This window comes from Anolis carolinensis, chromosome 2 (assembly GCF_035594765.1).
Source record: "Anolis carolinensis isolate JA03-04 chromosome 2, rAnoCar3.1.pri, whole genome shotgun sequence".
Classification (NCBI taxonomy): Eukaryota; Metazoa; Chordata; class Lepidosauria; order Squamata; family Dactyloidae; genus Anolis; species Anolis carolinensis.
In genome coordinates, this window is record NC_085842.1 from 200,626,050 (window position 1) to 200,648,992 (window position 22,943).

Consider the following 22,943-nt stretch of genomic DNA (forward strand, 5'->3'; position numbering starts at 1 on the left):
TCATTAACCATCTACTTGGAAAATTTAAAAATAACAATGACTGGCTTCTTAAATTGAACAAAATACATTGAACTGACAAAGGATTCAAGTTGAACAACAGGGGTTAGAAAGAATCTTCCAATATTATTGAGAACACAAGGTGGGTCGTCTCTACTCACGATGATCAAGTTACCTAATCAAGAAGAGGTCCTAGATAAACTTGATCTGATGGAACTAAAGGTTGATGAAAATATTATAAGAATCAGAGGCCTGAAGGAAGGTGTAGAAAAAAGGGAATCTAAAGCCCTATCTGGTAAAAAATGATAGCAGGCCTCATTGCAGAAAAAGACTCAGATGTGATTTATGTAATAATCCTAGCAGCGTACAGGGTCAACCCACAAACATCAAGTTACCTATCTTCTTTTCTATTCCTAAATTTTTGTAAATATAATAATATACTGAAAATAAATAAAATAATACTTTTAAAATTGTGTCACTTCGTTAATTATTATTTATTTATTTACAGCATTTATATTCCACCCTTCTCACCCCGAAGGGGACTCAGGGCGGATCACATTGCACACATAAAGGAAAACATTCAATGCCATGACATAGAACAGAGACAGAGACAAGACGCAGGCACCGGGCTGGCCTCGAACTAATGACCTCTTGGTCAGAGTGATTTGTTGATTTGTTGTAGCTGGCTTGCTTTCCAGCCTGCGCCACAGCAGTTTCATTCCCAAGAAGAAATATGATTTAATGGTGATTTAATTTGATCTATTTTGTGATGAGCTATGTGAACCTATCTGCAGATGTGGAAATAATTCAAATCAAAATGCTGTGTTGAAGTGTAGATTGAAAAATGTTCCCTTCTTCCAGAGCACATCCCAGAGTTTCTCAGCCCCTGAGTGTGTCAAACATTTCCTATGGATTGGAAGAAAGTTGCCTGATGACATGGTGCTGAGTCTTCCCATTTCCAGCTGAGGTAAATAGAAGAAATGAATGCTGTCAGGCTTATTAGACGAAACCAAAGATTTGGACTTTTTTCATGTTTATAGTTATGTCATTTGGGACTGGCAATGTTATCTCAAAAGAAATTGCTGTAAAGCAAAATGGATATTTAATATTTTAAAGATTTGATTGAGACATAACATTGAACCGTATCCCCCCACACCCCACTCATTCAGAGTCAGGGCATTGTCTGTCATGAGTTTCTGGCAGCAGATTGGGAGGAATGGGAGTATGAGTACTTCTAGGACACACTGCATATCCATCTCTGAGTATGCATTTTTCATTCCCACCTTCTAGTAAGAGCACATTTGAATCCAGATTGTACTGGTCACACCATTTCAGATATTTAAATTCTGCTACAGTTCGTCACTGAGGTGTCCCTACTTTAATATGTGAAAAACAGGTAGGTTCAATAGTATGAAATCCCCAGGTCTAACCTTGGTGATATGAATGTCAAGCTATATGTCAAAGTACCATAGGACACCAGTACTTGATGACTGATGCAGAGGAGCCATTTTTCCCCAGAGTGTACCATATGTGACGGAACATAGTTTGAAAACTTCTCTCTTTTGTTTGCCCTTTTACTTGGAAATTACAGGAGAAGCAAAAATAATGTTTCTTGTGCATACATTCATTTCTGTTTATGTGTTTCTTTGGTTCTAGCTCTGGAATGGCCAGTCAGAAAACAGAAGGTCAGACTCTGATATTGTATAATGATTCAATGATAGAAGGAATAAGTGATCAGGTTCTGCTGGCAGTCGTGCTCGGCTTCACATTCATTGCTGCACTGACATATATACTTTTCAGGTGAGATACAGAATCATAGAATCATAGAATAGTAGAGTTGGAAGAGACCACATGGGCCATCTAGTCCAACCCCCTGCTAAGAAGCAGGAAATCGCATTCAAAGCACCCCCGACAGATGGCCATCCAGCCTCTGCTTAAAAGCCTCCAAGGAAGGAGCCTCCACCACGGCTCTGGGGAGAGAGTTCCACTGTCGAACAGCTCTCACAGTGAGGAAGTTCTTCCTGATGTTCAGGTGGAATCTCCTTTCCTGTAGTTTGAAGCCATTGTTCCGTGTCCTAGTCTGCAGGGCAGCAGAAAACAAGCTTGCTCCCTCTTCCCTATGACTTCCCTTCACGTATTTGTACATGGCTATCATGTCTCCTCTCAGCCTTCTCTTCTGCAGGCTAAACATGCCCAGCTCTTTAAGCCGCTCCTCATAGGGCTTGTTCTCCAGACCCTTAATCATTTTAGTCGCCCTCCTCTGGACGCTTTCCAGCTTGTCAACATCTCCCTTCAACTGTGGTGCCCAAAATTGGACACAGTATTCCAGGTGTGGTCTGACCAAGGCAGAATAGAGGGGGAGCATAACTTCCCTGGATCTAGACGCTATTCCCCTCTTGATGCAGGCCAGAATCCCACTGGCTTTTTTAGCAGCCGCATCACATTGTTGGCTCATGTTTAACTTGTTGTCCACGAGGACTCCAAGGTCTTTTTCGCACACACTGCTGTCAAGCCAGGCGTCCCCCATTCTGTATCTTTGATTTCCATTTTTTCTGCCGAAGTGAAGTATCTTGCATTTGTCCCTGTTGAACTTCATTTTGTTAGTTTTGGCCCATCTCTCTAGTCTGTCAAGATCGTTTTGAATTCTGCTCCTGTCTTCTGGAGTGTTAGCTATCCCTCCCAGTTTTGTGTCGTCTGCAAACTTGATGATCGTGCCTTCTAACCCTTCGTCTAAGTCGTTAATAAAGATGTTGAACAGAACCGGGCCCAGGATGGAGCCCTGCGGCACTCCACTTGTCACTTCTTTCCATGATGAAGACGACGCATTGGTGAGCACCCTTTGGGTTCGTTCGCTTAGCCAATTACAGATCCACCTAACCGTAGTTTTGTCTAGCCCACATTTTACTAGTTTGTTTGCCAGAAGGTCGTGGGGGACTTTGTCGAAGGCCTTACTGAAATCCAGGTACGCTACATCCACGGCATTCCCTGTATCGACCCAACTCGTAACTCTATCGAAAAAAGAGATCAGATTAGTCTGGCATGACTTGTTTTTGGTAAATCCGTGTTGACTATTAGCAATGACCGCATTTGTTTCTAAGTGTTCGCAGACCACTTCCTTAATGATCTTTTCCAGAATTTTGCCTGGTATTGATGTGAGGCTGACCGGACGGTAATTGTTTGGGTCGTTCTTTTTTCCCTTCTTGAAGATAGGGACCACATTCGCCCTCCTCCAATCTGCTGGGATTTCTCCCGTTCTCCAAGAACTCTCGAAGATAATTGCCAGTGGTTCTGAAATAACTTCCGCTAGTTCCTTCAGTACTCTTGGGTGTAGCTGATCTGGCCCTGGGGACTTGAATTCGTTTAGAGAGCCCAAGTGTTCCTGGACAACTTGTTTCCCTATTTGGGGTTGGATTTCCCCCAATCCTTCGTCCATTCCGTGTTGCTGAGGTTGAAGATGGCTTTCTTTTTCTGAGAAGACCGAGGCAAAGAAGGCATTAAGTAGTTCTGCCTTTTCCCTGTCCCCTGTCGCCATCACCCCATCTTCTCCTTGCAATGGCCCTATCGCCTCCTTTTTTTTCCTTTTTCTACCAACGTAAGCAAAAAAGCCTTTTTTGTTGTTTTTTATGTCCCTGGCAAGCCTGAGCTCATTTTGCGCTTTAGCCTTGCGAACCTTTTCCCTACAGGTGTTGGCTATACGTTTGAATTCTTCTTTGGTGATTTCTCCCCTTTTCCACTTCTTGTGCATGTCACTTTTGAGCTTTAGCTCAGTTAGAAGTTCTTTGGACATCCATTCTGGCTTCTTTGCACTTATTTGTCTTATTTTTCTTCTTTGTTGGCACTGTTTGCATTTGCGCCTTGAGTATTTCACTTTTGAAAAACTCCCATCCCTTGTTTTTTAATATCGGCGTCCATGGAATGCCGCTCAGTAATTCCTTCATTTTTTGGAAGTCAGCTCTCTTAAAGTCCAGAATGCGTGTTTGACTTGTCTTAGTTTCAGCATTCCTTTGTATTGCAAACTGCAGGAGCACATGGTCACTTGCCCCTAAGGATCCAACCACTTCAACTGTATTGATCAGGTCTTCCACATTTGTTAAGATTAGATCAAGAGTTGCTGATCCCCTTGTTGCCTCTTCTACCTTCTGGACCATAAAATTATCTGCAAGGCAAGTGAGGAATTTGTTGGACTTTGTACTCTTGGCTGAGTTTGTTTTCCAGCAGATATCGGGATAATTGAAATCGCCCATGACTACTATATCTCTTCTTTGTGCCTGTTTGGTCAGCTGTTGACAGAAGGCTTCATCAAGTCCTTCATCCTGACTCGGAGGTCTGTAGTAGACACCCACGACAAGATCTTTTTGAGTCCCGGTTCCCTTGATTCTTATCCAGATGCTTTCAAGCTGGTTTCCCGGATTACAGTCTTGCATTTCTTCTGCAACGTAACTGTTTTTGACATATAAAGCTACTCCCCCTCCTCTCCCCTTTGTTCTATTTCTGTGAAAGAGGTTATAGCCCTCAATGGTTAAATTCCAGTGATGGGAGTCATCCCACCAGGTTTCAGTGATGCCTATGACATCGTATGTGTGGTGCTGTGCTAGGAGTTCGAGTTCGTCTTGCTTATTTCCCATGCTCTGAGCATTAGTGTAAAGACATGTAAGCCCCTGTGACCTCCCCTCGAACTGTTTATTTGGGATTATTGTGCTCTCTGTACTTGGTCCTTGCTGTGTTTGTGCAGCCCTCCGTTTAGCCTTTTGGCGGTTCCCTGTGGTCGTGGGTAATATAGTGTTCGCCAGGCTGTTGTTCCCCTCCCCCAGTGGATCTAGTTTAAAGTGCGCCTGATGAGGTTTGTGAGTCTGTGTGCAAAAAGATGTTTTCCTACTTGTGTGAGATGCACCCCATCGCTTGCCAGTAGTCCATCCTCTTGGAAGAGTAGACCATGGTCAAGGAAGCCAAAATGCTCCTCTTGACACCATTTTCTGAGCCAGTTATTGACCTGTACTATTTTTCCGGCCCTTGTAGAGCCGTGTCCTACAACAGGGAGGAGGGATGAAAAGATCACATGTACATTATACAGTTTTAGCTTTGTTCCCAGAGCTCGAAAATCATTTGTGATCTTTTGAAAAGTATGCCTAGCGGTGTCATTGGTACCTACATGAATCAACATAAGGTGTTGATAGGGAGAATGTGACACAAGGTTTTTATAGCAATATATATTTAAATGTGCCTGAATGTATATTTATATGTATAACTATGTAGGTTTTTAATGTAAGCTCTTAATTTTAATGTAATTTTTAATCTAAACAGATTTTTAAACGTGATGTAAACTGTTTTGATGTATATGCTCATATTGTAAGCCGCCCTTAGTCCCCTGATGGGTGAGAAGGGCGGGGTAGAAATGATGTAATAAATAAATAAATAAATAAATAAATAAATAAATAAATAAATAAATGTGTATATTTAAAGTAAATGCAGATCCTTTCTGACCTTGGGCCAATCACACTGCATCAGCCTAATATATTTCAGAAGATAGGTTATGATAAAATTGGGATGAGTATCTCTTTACATACATAATGCATATCCATCATATTTAAAATGAGATTGATATTTTAAAGAAAACTCCACACCCCAACCTGAATAACTAGTTATTGGGCTTTACCATTTTAATTCACATTTACACTCGCTACTTTTGATTTTTAATTAAAATAATAAAACCATTATATTGGCCCACACCTGTTATGTATTCCTATGGAAGCTGCTAAACCTGTAAATACATCTTTATCTGCAAAATAACATAAAATTATTTTAACTGAAGAAAAATAAATGCCGATGTATTGCTGGATATAAGGCTTCATTACTCGGATTGATAAGATAATAATACTTATTGCTAAAAGGTTTTTAAAAAATATATATATACATTTTCTATGTATAGAATTTTGCTGTGTACTTTAGTCTGTATTTTGCTTTGAACTGTAGTCATGTGAGATAGCATCCTACAGAATATGATAATATTTTACCAAACTGGAATTCTAAATGTGATAGACAAACATCATTGTGTCTGAATTAGCTCTTGAACTGTTTTGCTATTGGGTTGTTGTATGTTTTCCGGACTGTATGGCCATGTTCCAGAAGTATTCTTTCCTGACATATCGCCCATGGAACATGGCCATACAGCCCGGAAAACATACAACAACCCTGTGATCCCGGCCATGAAAGCCTTCGACAACACATTGTTTTGCTACTAGTATTAGTTTTCACTTTGTATTTTTTTTCTCAGCAGAAATGGGCATCCAGATATTCATCCAGAAAATCAGGAACTAGTGAGAGCTGTTAGACAGCAAATACAATCAGAGCAGGTGTGGTATTTTTTTCATGCTTGCTTTCATTTTTTGCATAAGTTATATTTATTGCAAGTGATCTGTCAAACTATTTTAGGTATATAATTGCCTGGTAGGTTTTGTGTTCTTTACAGTATCTTCTTGTGCTCGGATCAAATGGGTGTTAAAGGAGGGATAAATAGAACTATTACAGAAAAATAGGCATCTGAGGGTGCATCTGTACTGTAGAATTAATGCAGTTTGACACCATTTTAACTATCATGGCTCAATGCTATGGAATCCTGGGATTTACCAAGGCACCAGTACTCCTTGGCAGAGAAGGCTAAGACCTTGTGAAATTCCCAGGACTGCATAGCATTGAGTCATAGCAATTAAAATTGCATTACTTCTACAGTGTAGCTGTACCCTTCATCTACACTAGCAAAGATAACCAAGAATTTTGTCTAAGAATAGCTTTTAGTTTAAATTCTAAACTTCAGAAGAAACTAACTTTATGTGTATTTGCTCCAAGAGCAGTGGGCTTGGAAATTGAACTCTTGAGTGAATAGCTGCTAAGTAAAATCATGCAGTGATGTACATTTCCTTGCCAGAGAATGGTCAATCTTGTAAACTTTTAACTCTTAAAGTAGTGTTTGAAATTAAGGAGTGTACTATAATATCTGCATCTCAAAATATTGTACAATTTGTATTTTCATATGTAGTTAGGTATGTCCCTATTAAACTCAGAGTGAGAAGATAAAACTTGCTTTGTACTGATCACTGTAATTCAGCTGTATGCACTATAATTGGCAACTCTTCTCCAAAGCAGGGTTCCTCCCCAAATCCTGCTAACTGCAGATTCCTGCTAACAGCTGTGACACTATGCATGTGTCTTTATGGTGTAAAACTGAACAAAATACAGTATTGTAAATACTAAAGTATTTTTCTCACAAAAATAAGCAGTAGCCCAAAGAAAAAGGTCATGAATGATTTCTGAGTGAGACTTTAGTTTAGCCAAGTACCTTTAAGGAAATTACCTTTTATATATTATAACACTAGGGGCCCCTGGTGGCACAGTGTGTTAAAGCGCTGAGCTGCTGAACTTGCGGACCAAAAGGTGCCAAGTTCAAATCCCGGGAGCGGAATGAGCGGGTTAGCCCCATCTCCTGCCAACCTAGCAGTTCGAAAACATGCAAATGTGAGTAGGTCAATAGGTACCACTCCGGCGGGAAGGTAACGGCGCTCCATGCAGTCATGCCGGCCAAATGACCTGGAGATGTCTATGGACAACGCTGGCACTTCGGCTTAGAAATGGAGATGACCACCAACCCCCAGAATAGGTCACGACTGGACTTAACGTCAGGGGAAACCTTTACCTTTACCTTACCTTATATTATAACACTATGTAACAAAACATTTTAAAATTTCTGTTCCTAGTGTAAAAGTGTTATTTCCTGTTTAATTGTACAGTACTTACTTTGAAAATAGTTGTTACACTCTAGAAACTTTGTTTTTGTGGCTGCCGTAAACTATGTTGAATTGATTGAAACTATGAGAGATTAATTGGAAAAACGATAGGAAAATGTGCTGCAGGATGCCCCATAAAAACAAAGTCATTTCAGTTTAATAAACTTTTTGCATGTTTTTATGATAAAACTCATTGGGAATGACATTTATAACCTAGGACAAAAATCTTGTTGCATAGTGTAATCTGCAACGTCTGATTCTTCCTATTCCTAATGATACATGGTTTATCACATATGGAATTCCCAATCACATATAAAGGAAAGTACTCTTATCTTTTATTTGATTGTACAGACCAGGTGTGTTTGCAGTTTCTGGCAGGTAATTTTGAATTGAGCCTCTCCGAGTCCCTTCGAGGAGATGGTGGCGGGATATAAGAATAAAGTTGTTGTTGTTGTTGTTATTTTGTCACCATTTATTCTGTGTGAATAGCTGCAATTTCTCCTTTCTTCCAGGATAATGCAGCTAGTGACAGACAGCGTTTCTACACTGATATGTCCTGCCCAGTGTGTCTGCAACAGGCTACGCTTCCCACTGAAACAAACTGTGGACATCTATTCTGTGGTATGCAAGAAAACAACAACACATATACTTCTATGTCATTTCATGCCTCTGAGATAAGACTGTTAAGATGAGCTGAGAAAAGTCTGTATAGTATAATGCTTTTGAAAATGTGAATTGTTTTGCACAGGCATCAAATTCCACTTTTCTAAAAAAATCTTTAAACTAATTTTCTGTAGTTGACTCTAGCTATTTTTCATAAGCATATTATAGGTTTTTTAAATTATAAAATGGTATCCGCAGTAACATTTAGCTTTTCAAGACATAATGAAATTACTGACTATTTGTAGTCATCATACCCATTTTAGATTTATATTATAATTTGTATATTTACCTAAGAGGATCCTGTACCACCCCATCCCATTCCCACTTCCAAGCCAACATCATTTTGGTCAGTTCCTCATTTCTGAGGGTTCTTATCTTTATTTATTGTTCATTAAACATTTGGATAATGTATGTTTAAGTACTCATTAATGGTGATATTTTCTTTAGGTCCCTGCATTATTGCATATTGGAGATGTGGATCATGGCTAGGTGCGATACATTGCCCCATCTGCAGACAAACGGTAAAAAGTTGATCCTTGAATGTCATATTTAAGCCTAGTTGTAAAAATATTATCCTTAGTTTTGTTTGAATAATAGGTTGATGGTAGATTTACAGATCACATTTGCTGCTTTTAAACTTAGTTTTAAAAATACTTGCTTATAAATCTACCATAGTTGATAGTCTGAGCTAGTGTAGATCCACTAAAGTAAAAAGGTTTACATAAGTGTTCCCCTGTCAAGAGCCTCTGTTCCTGTTGGAAATAAAAATCTCAGGTCTTACTTTTGGTGGTTAACTTTTAGTAAATTGTGTTTGTGTTACATCTTCTGCTGGGAACATTTTTTTCATTATAAATGTTGCATAAACTGCTTTAGCAAAAGGAACCTTGAATTCAGGTAGCATTTTGCTACATTTATTGTAACAGATGTATTCATGAATTAGATTATTGAGAGCATCATAAGTAGTCCCAAAACACATTATTACATCTTGTGCTGCATTTCCTGTTTTGTTTGGGTTATAGATAAATGCTACTGTACTCTTTTGATCCAGTTTTGGACATTATTTGAAGCAAAATGCCTGGTTTTCAAATTCTTATCAGATTATTGCAATGTACTATATATTGAGCCTTCTTTAAAAACTTAATTTACTCCAAAACAGCAAAAGTAGATTGTTAATTTGCTGTTGAAACGATCATATTATACCAGTATTTCATCTGTGAGTGAGGAAAATGAGAACAGGTGAAGGTCCGAACAGACAGCTTATCTCTGTTTTGCAGATGGGAAGTTGTCCTTACACTGAGTGAGATCCTTGGTTGACCTTCTACCTTGCCAAACATTATTGTCTTTGAAGGTCACTAGGAAAGGGACAATGCAACTATTGTCTTTACATTGCATTAGATCTTTGGTAGACCTACCTTGCCAAGCAATATGTAAGAACAACAACAGTGCAATAATTGTCCTGATGCTGAAGTAGATCCTTGATAGACCACCTACCTTGCCAAGCATTACTGTCTTTGGAGTCACAAGGAAAGGGAGAATGCAACTATTGTTTACATCATCCACTCCGTGCACTTTGGCCCAGTTTGTTTTTATAACTTTTACTCAGGTTTTTAGATTTTGTTTAGTTGATTACTGTGTCTTTTAATGTTTAATGTGTATAATTGTATTTTATGTCATGTGTTTTTATTTTTCTGATGATTGTAATTATCTGGGCTTGGCCCCATGTAAACTGCTCCGAGTCCCTTTGGGGAGATGGAGGCGGAGTATAAAAATAAAGTTGTTGTTGTTGTTATTGTTATTATTATTATTATTATCATTATTATCAGCTCTGATTCCCAATCTGGTTTCAGGCCCAATTTAAATGTAGGTTTATTTTGAAGGCTTTACATAGTTTGGGCCAGGTACATGACAGAGCATAATTTCCTGTATGTACTTACAGTGTTCCCTCACTATTTCATGGTTCACTTTTCGCGGATTTGCTGTTTCGTAATAAACTCGAAAATAATATTATAAATCATAAAAATTACAATTTACATCCTAAGGAAGGGAGGAAGGAGAAGCCAAAGGGAGAGAAAAGGAGCCCAAGCTGCAACAGGAGGAGAAGGAGGAGATTTATCAATACATGATTGGTTGATAAAGACTTAAATAGTGTATAACTACTAAAATAATGTATAAATATTAAAATAAATATAGTGTCCCTACTTTATGGATTTTCACTTATTGCAGGTGGTCCTGGAACGTAACCCCCGCGATAAGTGAGGGAAAACTGTATATGTATTTAGGGTTGTGATGTGAGGCTTTTCTACCAAATGAGGCAAAGTCTTTTCTACCAAACAAGATCCTTACTTTGAAAGTAGTTGTTATACTCCATAATCTTCTTTTGTGGCTGCTATTTTTAACCTTTCATGTGCCATTTTTAACCTTTTGTGCAAATTGCAAAAACTAAGTTTTTGCAATTTAATGAACCTTTTCCATGTTTTTTATGGCAGAACCAATTAGAAATAAAATATATAATCCAGGAAACAAACTCATGTTACATAGTGTATTTAAATTCATTTTTTATGAACTCCGCAATAGCTGTAAACCTTGCAGTTGGTAGAGATGTCTAACAGGAATGAGTCCTTATGGGGAGAAAGATGAAATATAAATAAACTTGATGATGATGATGATGATGATGTCTGCATTCAGCTTGGAGCTTGGGTGTAACAGGTTTAACCTTTCAAAATTATATTGTCATTAAATAATAATAATAATAATAATAATAATAATAAAATATGAAATCCAGCATATCTATCTTTGTTGTGTCATAGAATAAAATAATAAATATTGTCATTAATGCATTAAATGATTGGTTTTCAATTGGTGTTGGTTATTTTCTGCATTCAGGTGACTTTATTCTTACCACTCTTCACTGAGGGGCATGAGGATGCCACACAAGTGCTTCAGGATGTCAATGATTACAACAGGAGATTCTCAGGACAACCAAGATCAGTAAGTGTGGGGAGGGGCTCAGCAAGATTGAAAAATGTTATTCCATCTATTATGACAAGCACTCCAAGACTCTCTGGGGAGCATGATGAACCTCTGAAGATGATGATGGGCTGAGTTACTGAGGTGCACGCAGCACTTCAGTATCACAGGGCAATGCAGCTGTAGGATTTATTCTCATCCACATCCATAGTTACAGGATGAAATGCCCTGTGAGGAGCACTTTGGCCATGTTAAGCCCATGCGAGACCATATTTCCAAACAAAAAGTGACCAGAAGTCACATCTGAGTGACTTCTGGTTTACTTCAAATTTTGAAAAAGGTATTTCTTTGACCTAAAATGGCCCTGGGATGAGAGGACACAGTCAAAAAGCCTCTAAAACCTCTAAAATGCATTACAGCGGGGATGGTGTAAAATGTAAAAAAAAAAAAAAAAGCATTATCTTTTGGACCTTTGGGATACTGTGATGGCTACAGAAATGGCTCTGTGACCACACCTTGCCCACATCTGCTCTAGGGAGTCTGAGGAGCATTTCTGCCATGTTTTGGTCCCAACCTTGCCCAGTGTAAAGTCAAAAGATGCCTTTTTAAAAACAGGAAATGAACAGAAAGTGACTTTGGCTCAGTTCCTTCTTTTTAAAAAAGAAAACCCTTTGTGGCTTTCCAGTGATTCAGGAAGCTCCTCAAACATGATGAAAATTCTGCCTTTTACCTTAGGGCATTTAAGCAGGGAAAAGTTTATTACTTTTTTCCAGGAGTAAATGCATCAGGAATGCAGTCCTTCAAGGTCTTTGAGGGGCTGAAGTGGCCACTTACTCTTCCACAATTTCCCATCCCTGGAATTACTAGTCAATCTGACTTGGAATTGCTATAGCGATGTTATATGATGGTGGGTCCAAAAGTTTTGCCTCTTGTGTCATAAAAAAGTTATGAATGAACATATAACAGCAGGAGTTGCTACAGATCATAGCCTGAACTATCCTCTACGCAAAACTATTGTTAAGCATAGTCATCATCAATTTGTACACATTTGCGCCATCACCCAGGCATCAAAACCATTTTGGAAAAATTCAGGGTTTTGCTTCGTGACCCATTATTTGTGTAAAGGATAGTTCAGGCTAAGTTCTGTAGCAACTTCTGCTGTTATATGTTCATTCATAATGTTTTTATGACACAAGGGGCAAAACTTTTTGACCCACCGTCGTATATTTAGCGTTTCAGTTTTTGTCTACATTAATTCACTTGTGTATATGTTTAAAACAAGCCTTTAAAACTAATAACCAGTCAGAATAAACTGATATACACTATGTAATGTGTATAACCAAAAAAGCCCAAAATTTGACTTTATATGTCTTCTTCAGATTATGGAAAGGATTATGGATTTGCCCACGCTGTTGCGCCATGCTTTCAGAGAAATGTTTTCAGTCGGTGGTCTCTTCTGGATGTTCCGCATCAGAATATTCCTCTGCCTTCTGGGAGCTTTGTTGTACTTAGCATCTCCCTTGGACTTTCTACCCGAAGCTCTGTTTGGAATTCTGGGGTTTTTAGATGATTTCTTTGTGGTCTTTCTGCTGCTCATATATATATCTATCATGTACCGAGAGGTGGTAACTCAGAGGCTGAATCGATGAAGGCAAGTGTCAGTGAATAATATTCAGGACCATTAAGGGCAGGGGGTGCTTTGCTAAATGAGCCACTATGAAGAAAAGCATCTTGACACACTTTCAGTTTCTGCTGTTCAATCGCTCCTAGCCAAACATCTTATGCAAGCATGAGGAATTGAAATCATGGTGATTAGCGAACTGGAATTTCAATGTGTGTTATATAAATGAGACTTAATTCAAGATATAATACATGCCTACATATGTTTACAGCAGATGAGTATTTGTATATTAGTCAAGTTACTGATAGTTTTAAAAGGGATTTCTTTGGGAATGTTTAACAAGAAGAGTATTTGAAAGAGCTGAATATGTACTTAAGGCTCTGTTCAATGTATACTTTCATATTCAGTGTACAGTTTTGCAAACTACTTCATGTTTCACCATGGGCATGAGAGGTTGTTTTTCATTTTAATAAAAAAACTTCAACATCTTTGCCTGCACAACTAATGTTCAAGCAATACAATTTTCATAAATAAGCTTGGACTGTGACATAATATTGCACAAAGGTGGTAAGCACAGCATTGCTTCAACTCCAGTAATGTACAATTATATGGAGTTTCTCTCCATCTGTCCTTTGTACAATAGATGTGCACTGCCCATTGCTGAGAGACAGATCTTGAATACTGTTTGCTCCATGGTTAGTAATGACATGTGCTATGATTTTGCATTGCAAAGGTCAACAACTTTGGGGAGTGATTGAAAGCTAGTTTAGTGAGCTAACAGAAAGAGATGGCCAGCTTGTGACCTAAATGTTTTTGGAATACAATTCCCCACTTACCTTACTGTCCAGCTTCCACAAAAATAGGCTACAGCTGCTAAGAATTGAAATTCAGCATCCGGAGCACAACAGGTTACTCAGCCCTGGTTAGAAAACATTTGATTAAAACATGACATGGCCCTGTAATCATAGGCAGTACTAATAGAAGCATCGGCTGTCATCGATATATAAATTAAGGGGCGGGAATGGATTTTAGGGTGAATATGCTTGAAAAAACATTGGTAATTGGGACCATGGACATCTATCAGAGAATCTTACTTCGAAATAGCCTGCTAGAAGTAAGAAAGCTTGCTTTTGTTTGAATATGCATAAAGCAAGGCTGCATGCCTTCTAAGCATGTACCACATGGTTGTCCTGAAAAAAATCTGAAAAACATTGTTTCAGTCATTAGTTAGATTTAAATGGTGGTTAAAGGAAGAGATCAGGGCTGGATGGGGGTAAAAGCAAAGTGGGAATGCCATGATCTGTCATCAAGGTGCCACCTATTCATCTATTCAGACATACTAAGAACAGTAACACTAGTGCATTGAGTAGGGGAAGAGGAAATAAAATCTAAATAAACTTATTAGGATAGCATCTACCAAGCTTACAGGACCTACTTTCAAAATAAGAATAGATTATATAAACTGAGATAGATATTGTACATAATGCTCCTGCTTCCTTATCAGCCATAAAGTTTATTCTTTAGTTCTTGATATCTGGCAAACTCCTGCTTAGGGGTATTTATAGGGGGAGAGAAAGAGGATTTAACTTGTTGCTAAGATACATAGGCCTTAATGGGATTTTCTAGAACAGATATTGGGTCCTTCTTTTTAATATACTGAATAGTGGTTAATGTTAGCAAAGCTTTTAATCAGAAGTTCAAGTGCTGATTTTGAATAGTGCTTTAAAGTGATAAATTGGCTAGGCTTAACCACTTCAAGTCATGGTTAATCATGAAGTGAAATTCATGTCAAATGAAGGGATGTTGCTCTTTCCTGCCAATGACATAAAGGTGTTTAAGGAAGGACAGCAGTATGTGCAATTGTCTTTTAATACTAACTTTAAAGAAACAGCAACAAGGTTTTTAATTTAATTTTTAAAAACCCTAATACTCCTACTCACACAGCAGTTGTCTTTTAAAAAAAACTACTTGAAAATAAAGTATTTGGTCCTTTTATATTCATTGTAAGGACCTTTTCAAATAATCCTTTTGTCATCCATGCCTCTGTTTTGACATAAGGATTCCAAGTGCCAATGCACAAGTGTATGTTCAAATGCATGGGTCAAGTGCATTTGAGCAATAACTTTTGTGAAGTTATATTGTGTTTCTCTGTTTTGATTAAGGTCTTCTGTAAAAAAAAAAGCTTCAATTCCCACAACAAATGTTTAGCATGTCATTAAATGCAGTCTTAAATCTTTAAATTAATCATAAATAGTGGTTTGGGGTGGGGGTGGGAGTTAAATATTTGACTGTCCTAACCCAGTCTAAAGCTTATGACAATTTATTCTATCTATATTTGATCTGACTTTAAAAAAATGAAATGGAGACAGATAAAGACTAATGATGCAAATACTTGATTTTTTTTAGGTTGCCTCCAATTCTTTTTAGTACTTTTTTGGTCTTGCCATCACTAGTAGGTGGTAATAATTTTTTAATGAAATGTCCGATGATGTCACTTCACTCTGTAAGCCTTGTTTTATGTTTGCCCAGCCCAAACTCTTCTTTGGAGTGATAAAAGGAAATACAAAAGGATTACCATAGATAAAAGAAATAAAGCACCTCAGCCAAGTATATACGATTGCTTAATGGGTTGTTTCAGTCTTTGATAATCTTCCGAAGCCTTTAATGTACACCTGAAAGAGTTGTTGCAAAATTAAAGGTCAGGTTAAACCTGCTACATATTGCCAGCTGTACTTTTAGGTTGGTTTTTTTTTTTGTGACAGGAGCGACTTGAGAAACTGAAAGTTTCTTCTGGTGTGAGAGAATTGGCTGTCTGCAAGGACGTTGCCCAGGGGACGGCTGGATGTTTTTGATGTTTTACCATCCTTGTGGTAGGCTTCTCTCATGTCCCCGCATGGAGCTGAAGCTGACAAAAGAAGGTCATCCGCGCTCTCCGTGGGTTGGCTTCGAACTGGCAACCTTAGGATCAACAACCCAGCCTTCAAGTCAGCAGTCTGCCAGCACAAGGGTTTAACCCATTGCGCTACCGGGTGGCTGCATATTTATATGCAACGATACCTATGTTTTGAACCTACAATGATTTCAGTTGATTACAGTAACCAGAATTCTTTAGACACCTTAGTGCCCTATATCCCACCTGAGCTGACTTGGTTTATCTCCTGCATGTTTCACCAATACCATCAGGGAAGCCTTAGGATGCCTACCATACCAGAGGTAGTGTGAATGTGAATGTGTGAATGTACCCGCAATGTTTTCTTCACTACTGATAAGTCAGTAGTGTGTGATAAAAGGAAGGATAAATGCCATTGAGCCAAGGGAACTTCTAAGGTTGGCTGAGTGCTTTTGAGGTTCTAGAAGTCTTTAAAAATTGACAATATAGGAAATCTTTTTCTTGGCAACTATAGGGCATTTAGCAGTTTGCCAACTAATTTTGGCAACAAAAGTATCTGTTAAAAAAAAATAAAAGAAAGTCCCATATGTCCCATTTTTCTTGGCTTCTGGATACTAGGATCAAAGATTTCAGGGATGAAGTGCTAGGATTTTCTAATTCAGCAAGGAGAGAGGTGCCATTTATCGCCAGTATAAAGATTCTTATCAATCCTGGGTTTAATTAAAATCCTTATCAGTTTCTGGAGCAAGATGAAAAATGGATTTGCCCAGCGGCAGTGTGTTTTCACTAGTCATCCCGGTTTGTAATTCATAATATTTTGAGGTAGCTTGGTTTTTATTGAGCAATTTAAACCCGATTAATTTACAGAATAGCCGTTCCTGGTAAAGATTAAAACCGCTACAAATAGTTGGTTATGGAACAATACAGCTGGCAGCATTTTTAGGATTTTTCCTCTCCGTCTGAATATGGAATATCACATGATAAGCACTTGTGCTTCGAAGGTTAGTCCACTCCACTGTTGATAATGCTCTGATGCCTCTTCTACACAGCCCATATATCCCAGGATCTGATACCAGATTATCACCTTTTCCCAGATTATCTGGCAGTGGGGACTCATATAATCCAGTTAGAAGCAGATAATCTGGGATCAGATGCTGGGATATAGGGCAGTGTAGAAGGGGCCTGAGAAGTTGGCCTCATGCCTCTGTAATCTGTCACTACTCCGCAGTCCACTGTAGATAAGTATCTGTGCCCCTTGTAAAAATAAGGAGGGCATATTCTGTGTTTATTTCCAGTTCATATTCTGCACTCACATATCCTTCATTGTTGGAATTGTTTGCCTTTGCAAAACAGACTTTTTCTCTAGATACAAATTCACACTTATGTACATGTCCCAGAGATACCTTGTTGATTTCTTTCAGCTCACTTTTGTATTTAACTTTTGCATTTGTTGTAAAACTTTATATTTCTTTTTAAAAACTGGACTAATCAGTGTCTTATAGTATGGAAATGGTCATAGGACCTGATTAAAATTTCAGTTTACTTCCGACAAGGATCTGTGGAGGATAATCCCTGGATGCTATCTCGTTTTTCAAATTATTCTTCGGCCTTGATTGATAATGTTTGAACGTGAACCACCTGAATGTACTGCACACATAACATTGTCTTTATTGCCTCTGATAATGGTTTCTAACCACTGTCATTTCATTAATTCCCAATAGACATTAATGCAATGGTTCTACAACTCCCAGAAACCCCAGCCAGTTTACTAGCTGTTAGGATTTCTGGGAGCTGAAAGCCAAAACATCTGGGGATCCACAGGTTGAGAAACACTGCGTTAATGTCTTAGATAACAGGGATCATTTCAACTCCGCAATCAGACACTGTATTGCAATCAGGTAATACAGCTTTCAGTTTTATTTTAAGATACTTTGCATTCAGATTATTTTCCAGTATTAACTTTGCATGTTTTCTCACTCAGAAAACCTATAGTTTGCAAACCAACTCCATATAAAAGAACTGGATTAAACTAATAATGATGTGGGAAGGGCAGTATATATAGATTTTGGGAAGAGGAATTAGTTGTCTATTTTTCCTCTTCCAGTTCCCCAGTTATTGATATACACTCAACCCTCCATATCCATAGATTCAACTATCCACATCTTGAAATTCCTTAAAAAAAACCCAAAAAGCAAATCCTGGTTCTGCCATTTTATATAAGGGACATCTTTTTACTACACACAGTATGTAATGGGACTTGAGCATTCACAGATTTTGGTAGATGCTGAACATCCCTTACTCAGAATTTCCAAATTCCAAATACTCCAAAAACATCCATATGGATAGCCAAAATGGTGGGACATTGGCTTTCTGGTGGTTCAACGTACCCAAACTTTGTTTACTACACTAAAGATTTTTTAATGTGTATCCAATTACCTTCAGGGTATGTGTATAAGGTGCATAAGAAATATTTAATTTTGTTTTTAGATATGGGTCTCATCTTTCAGACATCATATTAAGTGTATGTAAGTATTTCAGAATCTGAAATATTCTGCTCCCATGCATTTTGGAACCAAACCACAGCAGATAACAAAGGTTCACTGTACATCATTATATAATGTTTCCCAGTTCACACAGAATAACTTGAAACCAGATTACCATCAACAAATTGCTATAGTCAGTGGAAATGCCATGTGGCAACTATCAGCACCGAACTTTAATATGAGAAAGAAGTTGTTATAATCCTATTATACGTTTCTTTGAATTCAATTCTATTGGAAAAAATACTGGTACTTCTGATATGCATAGAATTGCACTGTTAATGACTGGATCTAGTGTGAAAGATCTGTGGAGCTATATAGTACATGCTACTATAGCTCTTTTCTACTGAAATAAAAAGTGGCTCGGGTTTATTAATAAACAGCATCTGATATAAGATAAATCTATTTTTTTTCTGTCTTTCTTTCTATACCTTTGTAACACTACCATCATAGGTTTCATTCCCTAAAATATGTTTTAAGACATTAAAATTTAAAACACATAAAGATGTTTCCTTTTTAAAACAAGTTATTTATTTATCACGTCAGAAGCGAATTGAGAATACAGTTATAATGTATAAAAAACCACAAAGTTAAAAACTTGGCATTATTGTCAGAACACAGGCACCTTAAAGAGCCACACATACAATACTTAGTTTAACAAAAGGTTTATTGCAACTCAAAAACTTGCTCAGAGACACTTGACTGCAGTGTCTCTGACCAAAACTCAAAGTTCTAGCCCAAACTGGACTCAAAAAGAAGAACGGAAAATAATCCGGGTTAAACGGATGGATAACCCGGATTAAAACGCAGTCAATGAAACTGGAATCAAACAGCACTGTAACAGGCTTCCTTGAAGACAGCGCTGCACACAGGGAGTAACCAAAACCAGTCGAAGTTCCAAATTAGCCATAGAAGAAGGTCCAAATCAGCGTCGTCTCCAAAGTGTTTACACAAGCTGCAGTCGAGTCAATCCAAAAGCCAGGAAAAGGGAAAAGCCGCACTCACAATAAGCCAATCCAAAGGTAGTTTCCGAAGTGGTTAAACAGAGCCAAAGTTGAGTCAATCCAAAAGCCAGGAAGGGAGAAAGATGCATCCACGATAAGCCAATCCAAACGTCGTTACCAAATGTCGTCAAACAGAGCCGAAGTCGCTAGTCCAAAAGTCCAGGAAGGGAGAAAGCACACTCACGATAGTCCAATCCAGGTCGAAGAATCACAGGAACCAGGAACGCCAAGCTGTAGAGCCCGGACCCAAAACCCATCAGGAAAAACAGGCAGCGACAAACCTACGCAATAACAACATTTTGCCTTCTGCAAAGGATCCTCATTTCAGACCCTACTTTTAACTTCATCTCCTATCAAGACTTAGGTTTCCCCATGACCCAGATGTATCACCAGTTTGCCAATCCTCCTGTCCTGAAAACCCCACAAACGTATCACTAGAAGTTGGCTCTGCACACATATCCCTTATTTCTTGTACCTTAGTCCAGTCCAATGTGCCCTCCTCATTCTCATTACTCCCAGACCCATCATCCCCAGAGAAACCCAAAAATGACTCATCCTCTGTGGGAGCAGTAAGTATATCCCGGAGTTTCTTCCTCTCCCGTTCCTCATCTGATTCCTGCTCCCGAGTAACCCTCTTAGTGCCTCTATTCACATCCAGCCCATCTCCTTCCTCACTCATTGACTCCTCGCCACTTGAAAACCCTTCAAACGTGTCTTCATCAGAAAGTGCCATAAGTATATCCCGGATCTGTTTCCTTTGCTATTCTTCATCTGACACCTGCTCATGATTAACCCTTTTCCTCCTATTGGTACTCCTACTACCGTTTGTAACATTGCCTGCTGACTCAACTACAACAATTATCCTAAATTTCCTTTGACCAGAAGCTGGCCACTTCAAGTGCCTCTGGTGTCCCTGTAAGAAGATCCTCCATTGTGCATGTGGCAGGGCTCAGGCTGCATTGTAGTAAGTCCGTGGTTCTCAACCTGTGGGTCCTCAGATGTTTTGGCCTTCAACTCCCAGAAATCCTAACAACTGGTAAACTGGCTGGGATTGCTGGGAGTTTCCTTTGACCAGAAGCTGGCCACTTCAAGTGCCTCTGGTGTCCCTGTAAGAAGATCCTCCATTGTGCATGTGGCAGGGCTCAGGCTGCATTGAAAACCACTGTAGTAAGTAGTCTGTGGTTTGCTCTTCTTCACACTTGCATGTTGTGGACTACACTTTGCAGCCCCATTTCTGAAGATTGACTCTGCATCTTGTGGTCCCAGAGCAGAGTCTGTTCAGCGCCTTCCAAGTCACCCAGTCTTCTGTGTGCCCAGGGGGGAGTTTCTCATCTGGCATTAGCCACTGATTGAGGTTCTGGGTTTTAGCCTGCCACTTTGGGACTCTCACTTGCTGAGGTGTTTCTGTGAGTATCTCTGTAGATCTTAGGAAGCTATTTCTTGATTTAAGGCATTGGCTTGCTGGCTGATATCCAAACGGAGGATAGACCAAAGATGTCAATGCCTTTAAAACAACTGAGAATGTTCGAATTCAAGGGGGAGGTTGTAGTTTGACTCTATCAGCAGTTGAAAGAATAGCCAATGGCAAGAAGTAGTAGGACTTGTTCTCCATCCACAACTGAAGAGCTCCCAATCTTGACCCAAGCAATAGATTTCTGGGATAAAAGGGGATCATGTCTGTTCTGTTGCCCTCTTCAAAATCAGTTCACTACTATGCCACTGAACCATTAAAAATGGAATGCTACTATGCATGCAATTAGTATAGAGCCAGAAGGGGAACGTAGGGGTACATACAAGATTACCCAGAATGTCCCTAACTTAGACTGATTATACTGGAATGACATACATTCTTCCCCTTCTCATAGGTGCATGGCTAGTTGTAGCATCCCAGCTGTACTTCTCTTTACATTTGTCTTTTCCTATAAGGGAACATAGCAGCCACCTACTCTGACCCCACAGCCATTCCAGGAATATACAACTAAAATGCTCATGAGAGATTGCAACCCAACATGTTTTAAAAGGCCTTCAAATGAAAGCGTGTCCACCACCCCGAGGCAATCTACTCCACTATTGAACAGTTCTTAGTCACAAATATCATTCTAATCTCTTATTTATTTATCGTATCAGAAGCAAATTGAGGGTACAGTTATAATGTATTTTTAAAAACACAAACAAGGTTAAACCTTGACATTATACTAGATTTCCTTTGATGAGAAGCTGGCCGCTTTGAGTGACTGGTGTTGCTGTGAGAAGGTCCTCCATTGTGCATGTGGCAGGGCTCAGACTGCATTGTAGTAGTTGGTTTGTGGTTTGCTCTTCTCCAAACTCACATGTCATGGACTCCAGTTTGTAGCCCCATTTCTTAAGATTAGCTCTGCATCTTGGAAGGCACAGTCTGTTCAGTGTCTTCCAAGTTGCCCAGTCTTCTGTGTGCCCAGGAGGGAGCTTCTCATCCGGTATCAGCCATGGATTGAGGTTCCGGGTTTTAACCTGCCACTTTTGGACTTTTGCTTGTTGGGGTGTTCCTGCAAGTATCTCTGTAGATCTTAGAAAGCTGTTTCTTGATTTAAGGCGTTGGCATGCTGTGGACATGAGAGAAGCCTCCCCCCAGGATCGTAACACATCTGGGCGTCCCCTGGGCAAAATCTTTGTAAACGGCTGATTCTCTCACACTAGAAGCAACTTGCAGTATTCTAATCTCTTATTTTACTTAACAGTCTTTTTTCACTATCTCCATGCACAATCTTCCACAATACCCAGTATTGGCTAGAAATGATTTAAAAGAAGGATCATGTTCAGAGTGGAAATCATGAAGCCCTCCTGATATTGTTGGGACTGCAATTCCCAGCATTGTTCACTATTGGCTCTACTGGGAGGGGCTGCTAGAATTTGCAGTCCAACATCTATTGCAGTATGTGTTATACTCTTATTGATACAATTCCTACTTCAGATAGTTAAGCAGATGTAAATGAAGAACTAGAACTCTACCCAAAGAAAATTAATAATTTTTTTATTAATAAATAATGGCTAAGTTAATAGGATACAGTTTTCTTTCCCTTTCTGTTAGAGAAGATGCCGTTCCAGCATGTTCTTTACCTTGTCTGCTAATAAATTTCACAGGAAATATTCAGTACCATTGAAAATATATCTGTTTTCTCATTTAAACGAATACCAGAAATGGCGGCCTTTTTCATTTTACCCTCCTTTCTTTCTTTCTGCTTTAGTTTACAATCACCATGTTCGTCTTGTAGACTATCTAGTCCTGCTCTACTTGATTCAGAAAATCTGGAGCAAGCATATTCTTAATAAATGGCTATTGAGGCCCATGTAATACTGCTAGGTAACTAGTTCACTGCCTTTATACCCACAGGATTTTTGTGAGTCTATAATGTGATAACCCTCTCCATGCAACCCTATAGTTCTTCAGGGGGAGCTGGAATAATAATATTTTACAAATGTCCCCTTGCCCAACACCATTAATTG

The 22,943-nt window shown here is 38.9% G+C and overlaps 1 protein-coding gene and 1 long non-coding RNA gene across 3 annotated transcripts; one reads left to right on the forward strand and one right to left on the reverse strand.

Annotated features, from left to right (window-relative positions):
* Positions 1-467: 467 nt before the first annotated feature.
* On the reverse strand, positions 468-13,948 carry LOC134297146 (uncharacterized). Its single transcript, XR_010003915.1, has 2 exons — positions 13,863-13,948; positions 468-959 (listed from the first exon to the last, which is right to left on the reverse strand). It is a non-coding gene; the product is annotated as an uncharacterized LOC134297146 (long non-coding RNA).
* On the forward strand, positions 859-18,857 carry rnf170 (ring finger protein 170). Of its 2 annotated transcripts, none has more exons than XM_062974157.1 (7): positions 859-964; positions 1,654-1,797; positions 6,269-6,347; positions 8,288-8,396; positions 8,886-8,959; positions 11,322-11,426; positions 12,785-18,857. In XM_062974157.1, exons 2-7 carry the CDS (start codon positions 1,661-1,663, stop codon positions 13,052-13,054), a joined length of 774 nt encoding a protein of 257 aa, XP_062830227.1. In that variant the 5' UTR covers positions 859-964; positions 1,654-1,660; the 3' UTR covers positions 13,055-18,857. The 2 variants fall into 2 exon arrangements, with proteins under 2 accessions (XP_062830227.1, XP_003226082.1); XM_003226034.4 differs by having other exon boundaries at positions 6,272-6,347.
* Positions 18,858-22,943: the final 4,086 nt, after the last annotated feature.